The sequence below is a fragment of the Geotrypetes seraphini genome, chromosome 5, assembly GCF_902459505.1.
Source record: "Geotrypetes seraphini chromosome 5, aGeoSer1.1, whole genome shotgun sequence".
In the NCBI taxonomy this organism is placed as follows: domain Eukaryota; kingdom Metazoa; phylum Chordata; class Amphibia; order Gymnophiona; family Dermophiidae; genus Geotrypetes; species Geotrypetes seraphini.
In genome coordinates this window covers 39,303,479-39,318,787 of record NC_047088.1, presented here as the reverse complement: position 1 = coordinate 39,318,787, position 15,309 = coordinate 39,303,479, and the positions used below count along the sequence as shown (strand labels likewise).

At 42.6% G+C, this 15,309-nt stretch overlaps 1 protein-coding gene across 2 annotated transcripts in view; it reads right to left on the bottom strand.

The window, feature by feature from the left end:
* MCF2 (MCF.2 cell line derived transforming sequence) overlaps nt 1–15,309 on the bottom strand; it is a 197,609-nt gene that overhangs the window by 146,885 nt on the left and 35,415 nt on the right. For both annotated transcript variants that reach the window (XM_033946324.1, XM_033946325.1), the window contains exons 2-3: nt 5,796–5,864; nt 2,961–3,075 (exon numbers count right to left, since the gene is read on the bottom strand). In XM_033946324.1, the coding sequence (XP_033802215.1) occupies nt 2,961–3,075; nt 5,796–5,864 (184 nt within the window). The remainder of the gene's footprint in view (nt 1–2,960; nt 3,076–5,795; nt 5,865–15,309) is intronic.

Genomic DNA, 15,309 nt, shown 5'->3' with positions numbered 1-15,309 from the left:
ATGCAAAACAAAAGTAATACCACAGGGGTGTTAAAAATGTTTTTAAGTCTGATTTTGAAATATGCATAAGAGTTATTCACAGCTTCTCATAGTGGAAGGTTGATGCAGAAAAATGAACAAAGGGGGGGGGGGCTTAATTCTATAACTGGTTGTCTACATTATTGCACCTCTCGGGCACGTGAATACTGTCAAGTGTACATTGACATGTTCAAGTGAAGCAGAACACCTAGGAATGTGCCCAGGTGGCAAAGCATGTAAATGTAAGGGAGGTGTTTACATGGGCGGAGCATGAGAGGGGCAGGGGTGGTGCTGCAACTTATAGGTGGCAAGGCAACATCAAGTAACGCACACCCTTACCACATTTACGTACCTGCCATTACACCAAGTCTGTGGCTGGTATAATTGCAGGCACCTAGGGGCTGATTCTTGTCAGGATGCTGAAAGTTAAATTAATTTAATTGGTGATAAACAGCGTGGTAATTGACCATGTCATTTTAAACCAATTAAAAGGTGAATTTTTTTTTTTTTTTTTTTAAAGCCACTGCTAAGCAGCCTCTCTGACCGGCACCTATCTCCCTGGTGGCTAGCAGCACATAGTGACACCGAAGCCAAGAAGGGGGCATAGCTAGGGGCAGTGCTGGACTTCAGCATCATTATGTGCCGCTGGCAGCAATTCTGATGTGAGCCTAGGCACTGAAAATGTAGGCCTGTGAAACCCTGGCCTACATTTCCAGTGCCTAGGGTCTCACCAAGCCGTGATTCAGGATGCAGCGTCTGTCAGTGATTGACATGCCAAAACTACACAGGAGGAAAATAACTTCAAAAATCAAAAACCATGAAAAATTCAAGAAAATAAACAAAAAACACGCTAGTGTAATTGCTGTAACTTCTTAAAAGTCCTCTTGAAACTCCAATCAGTGGATAGATTGTGCTCAGAGACATGGAGGAAAAAGGGGACAGAAAGTCCCCAAAATACCTCACCACCCAATCATTGCAAAACTTCCACCTTAACACACTTTTACATGTGCATGACTTGAAAGATTGTATTATTGAAAAAGCACTTATCTTTTGTGTATAGTTCTTTGGCCTCGACGTGCCACGTTTCAAAATTTCTTCAGGAAGCCAAATGGTAACAGCGAAAGACTCTTAAGTCTTCCAGAATGGGTGTCAGCAGATATCAGAAGTTCACTGAAAGCTGAATTGCAAGCTTGACCAGAGACTGACACCCATTCTGGAAGACTTAAGAGTCTTTCGCTGTTACCATTTGGCTTCCTGAAGAAATTTTGAAACGTGGCACGTCGAGGCCAAAGAACTATACACAAAAGATAAGTGCTTTTTCAATAATACAATCTTTCAAGTCATGCACATGTAAAAGTGTGTTAAGGTGGAAGTTATGCTATGATTGGGTGGTGAGGTTTTTGGGGGACTTTCTGTCCCCTTATTCCTCCATGTCTCTGAGCACAATCTATCCACTGATTAAAGTATATGGAGTTCCAAGAGGACTTTTAAGAGGTGATTGACATGCGGCAGGCATCCATTTTGTAAGCGCCTGATGTAGCAGGCGCCACTTCCAGAATCATCCCCCTAGATTTTAGGTGACCCAACACTAGGGTTACCAGATTTTCAGGAACAAAAATCCGGACCCTTGGCCCTGCTCCCAGGCCTGCTCCATTCCACCCAGCCATGCCCTGTTCTGCCCGAGTCACGCCCTGTTCCACCTGCCAGCCCCGCCCCCTTGACCTGTTTGCTCGTTGGTACAGCATCTGCATATGCGCAGGTGTGACGTGATGATGTCACCGCGCTGCATCCGTGCATGCGCAGATGCCGTCCCCGACGTCGCCCGTTGCTAGAAGCTTTTGAAAACACAAGCAAAGTGCCAGGTTTTGAAAAGCCGTCTGGACGCCCGGACATGTCCTCGAAAAGGAGGACATGCCCGGGGAAATCCGGACGTCTGGTAACCCTACCCCCAACACTAGGGTGCGCTAGTATTCTATAACAGACACCAGGTGTTACTGATTAGGCTGTCACCGTGATGGATCAGGGTGCCTTAAAGGAGATGCCGGTGACGGGATAATCGCGCGCCAGACGCCAGCACGCCGACAATTCAGCCCAAGACAGAAGCACGCGGGGGAAAAAGTAATTTTTAAAGAGCTCCTACTGGGGGTTTGGGGTGGCAACCCCCCCCCCCCCCGCTTTATTGGTTAGTGTTTGCGCTGCCGTTGCGGGGGGTGTGGGGGGTGAAACCCCCCACATTATAGAGAAAACGGAACTATTCCCGAAAAAAATCAGAAAAGTTCCGTTTTCGCTATAATGGAGGTTTCCAACCCCCGAACCCCCTCCAACAGCAGCGCGAACACTAAGCAATAAAGTGGGGGGGGGGTTGCCACCCCAAACCCCCCTTTCGGACCTCTTTAAAAATTACTTTTTCCCCCGCGCGCTTCTGTCTTGCGCTGAATTGTTGGCGCTGGATTGTCAGCGCGCTGGCGTCTTGCGCGCCACTGTCTATGAACCGGAGATGCCCACTCACAGAATTACCTCTCCCCCCCACGATGCACAGAAATATGCAAAAACAAGGCTGGCATTCTGCTGACATCCAGTTTTATGTACAATGCTCACATTTGTGAATATGCAGGTTTTGCTGCTTCAGGACAGTAAGCCTTTGCATGCAGGAGGGAAGCAGAGGCAAGGTTTCAGAAAAGAAGGAAGTAGCTCATTAATAATGAATTGTCTTGCAGGCTTGTCTTCACGAAACAGATAACTATACCCGCTCTGAGATGTAGTTATCTTTTTGCCCGCTTTTTTTATATTCCAGTTTCCGAGAGATGAAGTTGTCCATTGCAGAGGTTTTGGGCAAAGGAGGCCATTAACCCAAGGGAAATTCCATGGCTTAGTACCCTGGCCTCTAGATCAGCCAGAAACACCTCTTCCAGTTGATCCTAAAATGTGTAATGATACCATACCTCGCAACTGAGGTTAAGTAAGATAACACGGTTGTTAAACTCTTCTCAGGCACATCGTTGAAAGATGAGTTCTCTGGAAATGTTATAATGTAGCAGTTGTCTTTCCCACGTCCACCTAGAACAACAAAAAACCAGATAAGATAGATATGTAAAATGGGCTTAGCATCAGACATGATGTCTGCGGCTGAGCAGAAATATGCATACACGTTCTTCCAGCCAGAGCCAGACAGGCAGCAGTTCAGGCTAATGAGAGCCAAAGAGCAGTACCACTGCAGGGGGCGATGCGGAGACGAGGAGAGGGGGAAGAAAAAAAGAGAGAATGCCTGGAGGGGAAGGGGAAGGGGAAGTTTGAGAGACCGAGACAGAGAGAGTGATCCAGGGAGGAAGAGGAAGAGCGAAAGAATGAATATATGCCTGGGTGAGAGGGAGATGGTGAGGGCATAATTTGAGGTTGAGGGGTGGTAGATTCAAGAGTAATGTTAGGAAATTCTTCTTTACAGAGAGGGTGGTTGATGTGTGGAATGCGCTCCCGAGGGAGGTGATGGAGAAGAAAATGGTGACAAGAGTTCAAACAAGCGTGGGATGAACACAGATGATCTCTAGAATCAGAAAATAATGGGTATATACTGAAGGAACTAAGGCCAGTACTGGGCAGGCTTGCACGGCCTGATTCCCGTATATGAACATTCAGTTGAGGACAGGGTGGGGAGGTTTTTGATGGCTGGGATGGTTAAGATGGGCTGGAGTGAGCTTTCATGGAGACTCCAGTAGATGGAACCTAAGCACACTACTGGGCAGGGCTCTGGGTTTCTGGCCCAGAAATATCTAAGAAAAAGGAGCATTTAAACTAAATTAATTTATGGAGTATGTATGGTTGGGCAGACTGGATGGACCACTCGGGTCTTTATCTGTAGTCATTTACTATGTTATTATGAGTACCCAGGGAGATGAAAGGGTGGATAAGAAAAAATGCTGCAAGGAAAGGGGAAGAAGGAGAAAGTGCCTAATAGTAATATAGTAACATAGTAGATGACGGCAGATAAAGTTCCGAATGGTCCATCCAGTCTGCCCAACCTGATTAAATTTAATTAGCTATTTCTGGGCAAGAATCCAAAGTTCTACCCGGTACTCTGCTTGGGTTCCAACTGCTGATGGCTCCGTCAAAGCTCACTCCAGCCCATCTACACCCTCCCAGCCCATCCTCCACCACACAGCCATATACAGACAGACTGTGCAAGTCTGCCCAGTACTGGCCTTAGTTCAATATTTAATATTATTTTCTGATTCTAGTTCCTCTGTGTTCATCCCACGCTTCTTTGAACTCAGTCACCGTTTTCCTCTCCACCACCTCTCTCGGGAGTGCATTCCAAGCATCCACCACCCTCTCCATAAAGTAGAATTTCCTAACATTGCTCTTGAATCTACCACCTCTCAACCTCAAATTATGTCCTCTGGTTTTACCATTTTCCATTCTCTGGAAAAAATTTTGTTTTACGTTAATACCTTTCAAGTATCTGAACACCTGAATCATATCTCCCCTGTCCCTCCTTTCTTTTAGGGTATACATATTCAGAGCTTGAATATGTATACCTTAGGCTACTCATATAAAAAATTTAATGGAATTCTGAGATGGTCATGTTTCAAAATTGGACCACTTGACATAGAATGAGCCCTTCCTCAAAAGGAAATGTTCCCCCAAACCTTTCTACTGGCCTTCTTTCTTCCTTTGCTCCTGTCATGTACCTTTCAGAGGAACCTAAGAGATCTTTAAGTAACCCTCTATTCCCTTCCTAAATTCAGCTCATAAGAGAGACTAATTAATATCCACCACATTAAACCATCTAATCCTCAGGATTAGATGGGATCAATGTACCATGGATACAGTATATTTGCATTTTACCTTGGGGCCTAAACATCTCTTCACCCTTCTGCTGCCAAATCCTATTCTATCTTAAAATCCATGGGTCTAATATTCAAGTAGCAATGATCAGCATTTTGCTGATTACTGCCAGCGTTATCTCCAGAAATTCAATGCCAGGCCAACACTGAATTTTCTTTTTTTTTTTTTTTCTTTATTCATTTTTATAACTTACATCAAGTGCATCAAAAAGTAACACCATTTTGACTTGAACACATCACTTGAAACTCTACAATTCTTTAAATTACATAGAATTATCCCTTTCCATCCCTTCCCTTCAATACCTCATAACGCCTATACCATTTAATAAAGTCCCCCCTCCACCCACCCCATTGAATTTTCAAATATACAGGACCAGCAAAAAAAGAGACAGTTAAGTGCAATATTCAGCACTTAACTGGCTACGGTAAAAGGCATAAAGAAAGGACTGAGTTTTATGTGATCCTATTTATGGGGTCCCCTTGGCCGGTTACATGCTGACTCTGCCCCCAGAACACCCCCAAAATAGCTGGCTTTGGGTTGGGTATTAACCAGACATTTTCAGTGACACAATCCAGTTAGGTGCTACTGAATATGCCCAGTTAGCCTTGGACAGGCAATTTAATTGGCCAGGAGCCTCTCTTGCTGTTTAAATTGTTTAAATAACCAGGTCCATTGTGGTTTCTAGTTCATATTTCATAGTTAGTCAAGGTATAAGTGGAACGTGATTATAAATAGTCTAATTTTCACATTGATTTTAAGAAAGAAATCTAAGATGTATTTGCGGACTGTGACCATGTTTTATTAACAACAATTCCAGTAGCATTAACAACTATCTGAAGCACATCTCCAGTGTCACTTTGCCAAGCAGTGCATAAGTTCACCCATGGTATTTAATTACATTACAACAAGCACACAGGGGAGTTTTTCCTACTCACCAGAAAGAAAAGCAAAGCCTCGCATCAAGGGATCATGGATGTCCTTTGCACAGACAGGAACTGTAGCCTCTAGCGTCCCCGGCACCATCGGTGAAAAAAGAAGAAGATGCATTAGTTCAGGACTTCATTTGCTGGGCAGTCAATATGGACTAAGTTCTATATAAGGCACCCAAAAAAGGGACACAGTAAAAATGGCTAGTCTATAAACCTTGCTTAAAGTTAAGCATGGTTTACAAAATAGTACTTATGCCCAAGATCTGCAACTAAATTTAGGTGCAGCCACTTACACCAATGAAAACATGCCCATGTCTAAATTTAGGCACAGAGGCCTTAATTCTGTAATTATGTGTGTAATTTAAAGGAATGCCTCCAATCTGCCCATGATCCATCCATTTTCTCACCACTTTCTTGATTTGTGCATAAAATTTAGGTGCGAGTCCCATGCCTAAAGTTACGTGCCTAACCCTTAATTGATTTTAATTAATGCCAATAATTACAGATTAAAATGCCAATTATTGCTGCTAATTAGCTTTTCAATTAAATTGCATATGCAATTTAGGTACATGACCATAATTGCTCAGCCAAGTTTTGGCACTTATTATAAATTAGGGGGTATAAGTGCTATATAAATAACTAATTATTACAAATGTGACAGATGGCAGGCCATGCTCAAGCAAACTGCCATATAAAACAGCTAATGCAGAAAAGGACATTTTGTGTCATAAAATGGGAAGGGAAGGGGCAGGGACTGTGGCTTGCAATAAACATGGCATTTCTGTGTTATCTGCCATGCAGCTGACGTGTGGTAGCAAACTTTGCCCTGCAGTGACTGCACAGCAGCCCTCCCCAAAATTTTGGAAATACCTTCAACAGTCACCATAGAAGTTTCACAGTTACTGTGTGTTAAAATGGGTTAATTGTAAAAGTTAATTGCAGAATGTTAGCAAACCTTAAGGATAGTTTTATGGAGCTTCATTAACATGGTTTTCTTTATGTGGTAGGTACCAGCACAGACCCTTGTTGGCTGCCACATTAAAAACAGCAACGCATGGAATAAATGCCACATTAGCTGCCCTAATGTGAGGGTGGGTGGGCACTGGGCGGACAGAGGAGTAGCCAACTCTGAAAGCTAAGCAATTACACTGGTGGCTAAATATCAACCATTTAATGCTTGCTAAATCAATATAACACACATAAGCCTATAAATTAATTTAAGCAAAGTAAATTAGTGTATTTTAAGAAGGTCTAGAGAAACCCAAAAAACTCTGTGGAGTAACGATGTTCTTAAATGGACTTTATTTTAAAGTGTCAAAGTTCCAAAGGTACACTGAAATCATCCACATAAAATAATTCCTTCCACATAAAAATAAATCATCCACATAAGAGCCTTAAAGGACCTAGTTCGCTAGGGATACAGGACCCAACATGGTCTGCGTTTCGACAAAAAGTCTTCTTCAGGGGTCCCTGGGGGTCCTATAAAGGTGAGTACGTGGGAAACAATTGCAAATGCAAGCAGTGTCTCACTTCCGGTTCACCACACAATTGTTTCCCACGCACTCACCTTTATAGGACCCCCAGGGACCCCTGAAGAAGACTTTTTGTCGAAACGCGGACCGTGTTGGGTCCTGTATCCCTAGCGGACTAGGTCCTTTAAGGCTCTTATGTGGATGATTTATTTTTATGTGGATGGAATTATTTTATGTGGATGATTTCATTGTACCTTTGGAACTTTGACACTTTCAAATAAAGTCCATTTAAGAACATCGTTACTCCACAGAGTTTTTTTGGTTTTCTCTGGATTTTCTTCTTTGTGGATATTTCAGGGTCAATTCCTTTTGTTTTTAAGAAGGTCTAACATGTTAAAATGTTTCTATTGAAACCGATGTGTGAAATGAACTGAAAAAACATCCAAAAATCAGGAAAAGGGCCAAATGAACTGAAACAAGCCAAAAATATTCTCTCTGTGCATATCCCATTATACTGTTTCTGAAGAAATCAAGAACCACATAAAGGGGAGAAGAAGGTGCAGATTGAGAGGAATGTAAAAGCTCAGTAATGGAAAAATATGAGGAACATAGAAATGGATAGGAAACTGAAAAGATTGAGGAGTGAGAGAGAGAAGAGTCTAAGGAAAGGGAACTTAAGATAATCCTGGTGAGAGAAAAGGAGACGGAGAGAGACTATTTGGCTATGTGGAGAGGTCATGAAAAGGAGCTTTGGGAAGAGAAGAGGAGGAAAGGAGGAGATTGGTAAGGTGCTTAAAGGGAGAAATGAAGAAGCGAAGGGGAAATGGAGAAGTATTTGGGGGAAAAGGAGGGGGGAAATAGAAAATGCAGTGAGGAGGTGGAGGGGCGGGGAAGATTCTGCAAGAAGTAAATGAAAGGAGAAGACAGAACAAATTGTAAAGAAAAAAAAAGAAAAAAGGGAATGCAAGTTGCACAATTTTAAAATAAATGTAATTAGAATTTTATTTAAAAAACTAGTAAAAAATCCCCCCCCCCATTTTGGCAAAGCCACAGTAGAGGCTGCTGCGCGGCAAATGTTCCAATGTCCATTAAATCCCTATGGCGTCGGAGCGATTATTGCAACAGCAGCCGCTTCTGCAGCTTTGTAAAAGGAGCCCTTAAGTAGCCGACTAAAGACAAGATGGGCCTTGACTATTAGGGCCTCTTCTATTAAACTGCGCTAGCAGTTTTCTAGTGCGGGGAGCAGCGCTGAATGGCCCGCGCTGCTCCTGACGCTCATAGAGTTCCCATGAGCGTTGGGAGCAACGCGGGCCATTCAGTGTGGCTCTCTGCATTAAAAACTGCTAGCGCAGTTTAATAGAAGAGGAAGCTAGTCTGCAACTGCAGACTGAGATAATACAAATACCGTATGCCCTGCTCTTCCATTGGACTTAAAAAAAACAAAATCTTACACTCTTCAACTGGACCCTGGTAGAAGCAGCACACCCCGATGTGCGATGTTATGTTTTGTGCAATCTTACATCCCGCTGAATCCTCGCAAACTGAGTTCTAGGTGGGTCACAAGCAGCATATCGCTACATAGTTGAACATAGAATCCTACATGTTCTATGGAGTTTTATACATGCTACTTAAATCTCAGCAGAAGGGGCATCCGCGCGCAAGTGGACGCAACATGGCAACATCACGTGCACATGCGTGTCACTGCATCACATCCACACGTGCGCACATGCCGTCTGGGGGCGGGGCTTAGGTGCAACAGGGCGTGGCAGACACAGAACGGGGCGGTCCTGGGGGTGTGTGGCCGTAGGTCCCGGATTCCCAAAGGAAAATCCGGTAGCCCTAACCTGGGGCATGAAATGCTCCGACGCGCATAGGAATTCTATGAGCATCAGAGCAGCGTCGGAGCACTCTAGGCCATGATAGAAACCTCTTCCGCAACTTAATAAAAGGTGGGGGGAGGGATAAATGCAAAATAAAGAACTAAGGAGGATTTTGGGCCAGTGATGGAGATAAACCCTAGGAAGTGCGTTTACACTCGTATGCTCTGATGCTTTCCTCCTTCAGTTTAAAATATACCCCACCCCCTTTTTACAAAACTGCGGAAGTGTTTTCTAGCGCAGTACGGTGCACCGAATGCTCTGCGCTGCTCCAGATGCTCATAGGAACTCCGAGTGTCGGGAGCAGCTCAGAGCATTCAGCACGCCAGCCGGCAGTAAGAAACACTTTTGCGGCTTTCTAAAAAAGGAGGGGGGATAGTGATATCAATTTTGTATGTAAGTACCTAAAAGTTGCTGTCTTTAATATGGTGTATTTTCTACTATATATAAATCAGAATCCATTAACAAATGTGCTAAAATTCCTTCCTCACATCTTCACACAGCTCTTCAAAAAAGCGACGTGCCTTGACAAGTAACCTACATTGTTGTGTCCGTAAGAAAAACCATTTTCCCCGTCTGTGTAGGTTTGATAAACTACAACAGCCTCTTTTATTAGGTCTGACTTGTGCAATGTTTAGCAATTGGGTGTTCCCCTTCGGGTGACATCTAATGTTCTTATTCTAAAAATAGTTATATTAAACGTCAGAACATCATTCTTTACTAAAGTAGGCTAGAGGGCACGCCATGTATTTTTTCTTAAGAACAGGATTGTCTGTTTGCTGTCTGCTTTCTAACATTGTCTTCTTTCAAGGAGACATTTTAGAATAGCACCAGCTTTATTGGCAATGGATTTGAACTTAGAACCTCAGGGTGTGGAGGCTGTAGCTTTAACCAATGCACCATTCTCTCCCCACTCTCTGATGCTGTGCCAATTCATCCTCCTTTTTCTGGAACCATATAGTAGCCTTAGGCATAGCAGATAAATACAATGTGCGCTCACATGAGAGGGGCATCGGTGGTGTAAGTAATACTTACCCTTACCACGTGTGCAGGAGCATTTTTGATATGACGTCTTAAGTCTGAATCCTGCACTGTTCATCTGGTCAGTTTGGGTACCTTTTTTGGCCCTTATTCATTTTTTAAAACAGGTCTAGCCCCAAACATCTAAATCAGGGGTGTCCAACCTTTTGGCTTCCCTGGGCTTAAGACTGGTGCAACTTCAGATGCCTAGATTTTAGGCATCCTGATCTGGGGTTTTTACTGGCATTCAATAACAAACGTCTGGTGTCCAGGGGCCACTATATGACCATATTTATCAGATCATATGTTCAAGACAGTTTTGCAAACTATTGTATTATGCTTGGACTATTGTAATTTGGTGTTATTAGGTATGCCAGCGTCTGCGCTATGGGCACTGCAGGTGGCACAGAACTCGATTGTTCGAACTGTATTTAGATTGAGAAAATGGGATCATGTGACAGAATACTACCGTATACTCAAATATAAACCGGGATTTTGGGGCCAAATATTCAGATTATACTACGGTATAGCCCCTCCCCCCCTTTTACAAACTCTATGAGCGATGGGAGCAGCACATGGCATTCAGCATGCCAGCCTGTGCTAAAAACCGCTTTCGTGGTTTTATAGAAGGGGGGGGAGTATGTTACATTACAAAGTCAACACACAATGCGTGATAAAACATTTATATAGACAACATATACGGCCTCTTTTACAACGCCGCACTAGCAGCTGCCACGCGACAACAGCCCTGAAGCTCTTTAAATCTCTATGGGCTTTGGGACCGTTAGCGCAGGGCAGCCGCTAGCATGGCTTTGTAAAAGAGGCCGATAGTGTAAGCAAAGAAGAGATAGAGTAACAGAGGCTAGAAAATACGGGATTTAGATTTGTTAAGAACTGGGCAACCTTCTGGGAAAGGGGGAGTTTGTTCCAAAAGGATGGACTCCACCTTAACCGGGATAGAACCAGGCTGCTGGCGCTAAAGTTTAAAAAGGAAATAGAGCAGCTTTTAAACTGACACGCAGAGGAAACCCAGTACTGGTCGCCGTACATGAAAAAGGACACGGTACTATTCGAAAGGGTCCAGAGAAGAGCGACTAAGATGGTTAAGGGGCTGGAGGAGTTGCCGTACAGCGAAAAATTAGAGAAACTGGGCCTCTTCTCCCTTGAGCAGAGGAGATTGAGAGGGGATATGATCGAAACATTCAAGGTACTGAAGGGAATAGACTTAGTAGATAAGGACAGGTTGTTCACCCTCTCCAAGGTAGGGAGAACAAGAGGGCACTCTCTAAAGTTGAAAGGGGATAGATTCCGTACGAACGTAAGGAAGTTCTTTTTCACCCAGAGAGTGGTAGAAAACTGAAAAGCTCTTCCAGAGTCTGCCATAGGGGAAAACACCCTCCAGGGATTTAAGACAAAGTTAGATAAGTTCCTGCTGAACATACGCAGGTAGGGCTAATCTCAGTTAGGGCGCTGTCTTTGACCAGAGGGCTGCTGCGTGAGCGGACTGCTGGGCATGATGGACCACTGGTCTGACCCAGCAGCGGCAATTCTTATGTTCTTATGAGTGGATGGTTCGGTGTGAGGTATCTTTGAAGGATACTATTGATACAGGATATTTAGGGCGTCCCAGTAGAGAGGTTTCAATAACAGTGAAAAAAAGCCAGGAGGGTTTAAGAGGCAGAGTAAAAGACAAGAAAAAAAAACACAATTTGATGTGTCTGTATACAAATGCTAGAAGCCTAAAAAAATATAATAATAGGAGAATTAGAGTATACTGTATAGTACTGAATGATGAGATATATACAGTATAATAAGCATCTTGGAGACCTGGTGGAAGGAGGACAATCAATGGGACACAAATTATATGGCAAGGACAGAGTCAATCAAATTTGAAGGGGAGGGGTATTAGAGGGAATTGAATCAAATAAAATAAACATTCTGCTTGACATAGATAGCAGTGTGGAATCCATATGGATATAAATTCCATGTTTGAAAGGAAGGAATATAAAGATACTACTGTCCCCGGGACAAAATGAGCAGATATATAAAGAAATGTTTTCAGATTAGGAAAGCTGGATAACTGAGCAACAGTATAATAATGGGTGATTTCAATTACAACAGTTACCCCAGCATTGACTACATCAGGGAGTACTAGGGAGGTAAAATTCCTAGACGTCATAAATCACTACTTATTGGAGCAACTGGTTCAGGAAGTAACAAGATTGGGAGCTATTTTAGATTTGGTCCTTAGTGGAATCCAAGGCATAGTATACATGAGTTAACTGTGTTGGGTCTGCTGGGAAACTGATCATAAAATGATCAAATTTGAGTTGATACTGGGAGTGAAATCACAAAAGAAATCTACTTAGAGCAGTGGTACTCAACCTATCCTAGGGGACCCCTAGCCAGGTGGGTTTTCAGGATATCCCTAATGAATATGCATGAGAGAGATTTGCATATAATGGAGGAGACAGGCATGCAAATATGTCTTATGCATATTCATTAGGGATATCTTGAAAACTCAATTGGCTGGGGGTCCCCCTAGGACAGGGTTGAGAACCACTGACTTAGAGGCATTTAATTTTCAAAAGGGTGACTATGATAAAATGAGAAAAATGGTTAAAAAGAAGCTAAAAGGATCAGTTGCAAAGGTTAGGACTGTAAACCAGGCATGGATGTTACTTAAAAATACCATCGTAGAAGTCCAGACCAAATGTATTCCACGTATTAGCAAAGGTGGAAAGAAGAGGAAATGAGAGCCGACATAGTTAAAAGATGAAGTGAAAGAGGCTATTAGAGACGAAAAAGGATCCGAATGAAGAAAATAAGAAGAGACACAAGCACTGGCAAGTTAGATGTAAAGTATTGATAAAGAAAGCAAAGAAAGAATATGAAGAGAAACTTGCAAAAGAGGTAAAAACTCATAACAATTTTTAGGTACATCAGAAGCAGAAAATCTGTGAGGGAATCTGTGGGACCGTTGAATGATCAAGGAGCAAAAGGAGCACTCAGGGACTGAATGAATTCTTTCCTTCAGTCTTTACGGAAGAAGATGTAAGAGATCTACCTGAACCAGAAAAGTTTATTTATATATATGTTTATTTGTATTTATATTACGTTCTTTATTACAATATCAGTGCAGTGTACATCACTTAAATGGTTTTCAAGGGTGATGATGTAGAGGAACTGAAAGAAATCTTGGTGAATCTGGAAGATATACTAAGTCAAACAGACAAGTTAAAAAAGGGATAAATCACCTGGACCGGAAGGTATACATCCCAGGGTACTAAAAGAATTCAAACATGAAATTGCTGACCTGCTGTTAGTGATCTGTAACCTATCATTAAAATCGTCTGTAGTACCTGAAGATTGGAGAGTGGCCAATGTTACACTGATTTTTTATTTATTTTTTTTTAAAGGTTCCAGGGGAAATCTGGGAATAAGCCTGATCTTAGTGTCAGGCAAAATGGTGCAACCAATAATAAAAAATAAAATTATGGAACACATAGACAAACATGATTTAATGAGACAGAGTCAGCATGGGTTAAGCCGAGGGAGATCTTGCTTCACCAATTTGCTTGACTTCTTTGAAGGTGTGAATAAACATGTGGATAAAGGTGAGACGGTTGATGTAGTGTATCTAGATTTTCAGAAAGCTTTTGACAAAGTTCCTCATGAGAGGCTCCTGAGAAAAATAAAGAGTCATGGGATAGGTGGCAAAGTTCAGTTGTGGATTAGGAATTGGTTATCGGACAGAAAACAGAGGGTACGCCTATACTGTAAATGCTGTAATCTAAACCCCCTGTGTCTGCCAATCTCTGTATTCTCACGTAAGTTTGTTCCGCTTTACTGTGAATGTACTCTTGTAACCCGTTCTGGGAGACAGGCTAAATAAATGCTTAAATAAATAAATAAAATTGTCATTTTTCTCAGTAGAGGAGAGTAAACAGTGGAGAGCCACAGGATCTGTACTGGGACTGGTGCTATTTAACTTATTTATAAATGATCTGGAAATTAGAACTATGAGCGAGGTGATTAAATTTGTAGACTGTTCAAACTTGTTCAAAAGCATGCAGATTGTGAAAAATTGCTGGCAGACCTTAGGAAACTGGAAGACTAGGCATCCATGTGGCAAATGAAATTTAATGTGGACAAATGCAAAGTAATACACATTGGGAAGAATAATCCAAATCACAGTTGCAGAATGCTAGGGTCCATCTTGGGGGTTAACGCCCAAGAAAATGATCTGGGTGTCATTGTAGACAATATGATGAAGCATTCCACCCAATGTGAGACGGTGGCTGCAGCCAATAAAGCACACAAGATGCTAGAAATGATCTTTTAAAGGGATGGTTAACAAAACTAAGAATATTATAATGCCTCTGCATCACTCCATGGCGTGATCACCTGGAGTATTGCGTTCAATTCTGGTCTCTTTATCTCAAGAAAGATATAGCGGTACTAGAAAAGGTTCAAAGAAGAATGACCAAGATGAAAAATGGGACGGAACTCCTCTCGTATGAGGAAAGACTAAAAGTTTTAGGGCTCTTAAGTTTGGAAAAGAAACGGCTGAGGGGAGATATGATTGAAGTCTACAAAATCCTGAGTGGATTGATTTTTCACTCTGTCAAAAATTACAAGGACTAGGGGATACTCAATGAAGTTACAGGGAAATACTTTTAAAACCAATAGGAAGAAATATTTTTTCACTCAGAATAGTTAAGCTCTGGAACGCATTGCCAGAGGTTGTGGTAAGAGCGGATAGCGTAGCTGGTTTTAAGAAAGGTTTTGATAATTTCCTGGAGGAAAAGTCCATAGTCTGTTATTGAAAAAGACATGGGGGAGGCCACTGCATGCCAAGGATCAGTAGCATTGGACTGTTGATACTCGTTAGGTTTTGGCCCGGTACTACTGACCTGGATTAGCCATCGTGAGAATGGGCTACTGGGCTTGATGGACCATTGGTCTGACCAAGTAAGGCTATTCTTATGTTCTTATCCTATATAATAAAACCCTAAGCGCGCATGCGCACTTAGGGTTTCGTGTTCCCTGCAGCTGTGGTATGTGATCCGTGGCCGTGTTCCATTTTAGAACCCGGCGGCAGGGAACATTCTGGCCTTTCCCCTCCTCCCGCTCACCATTTGGAAGCGC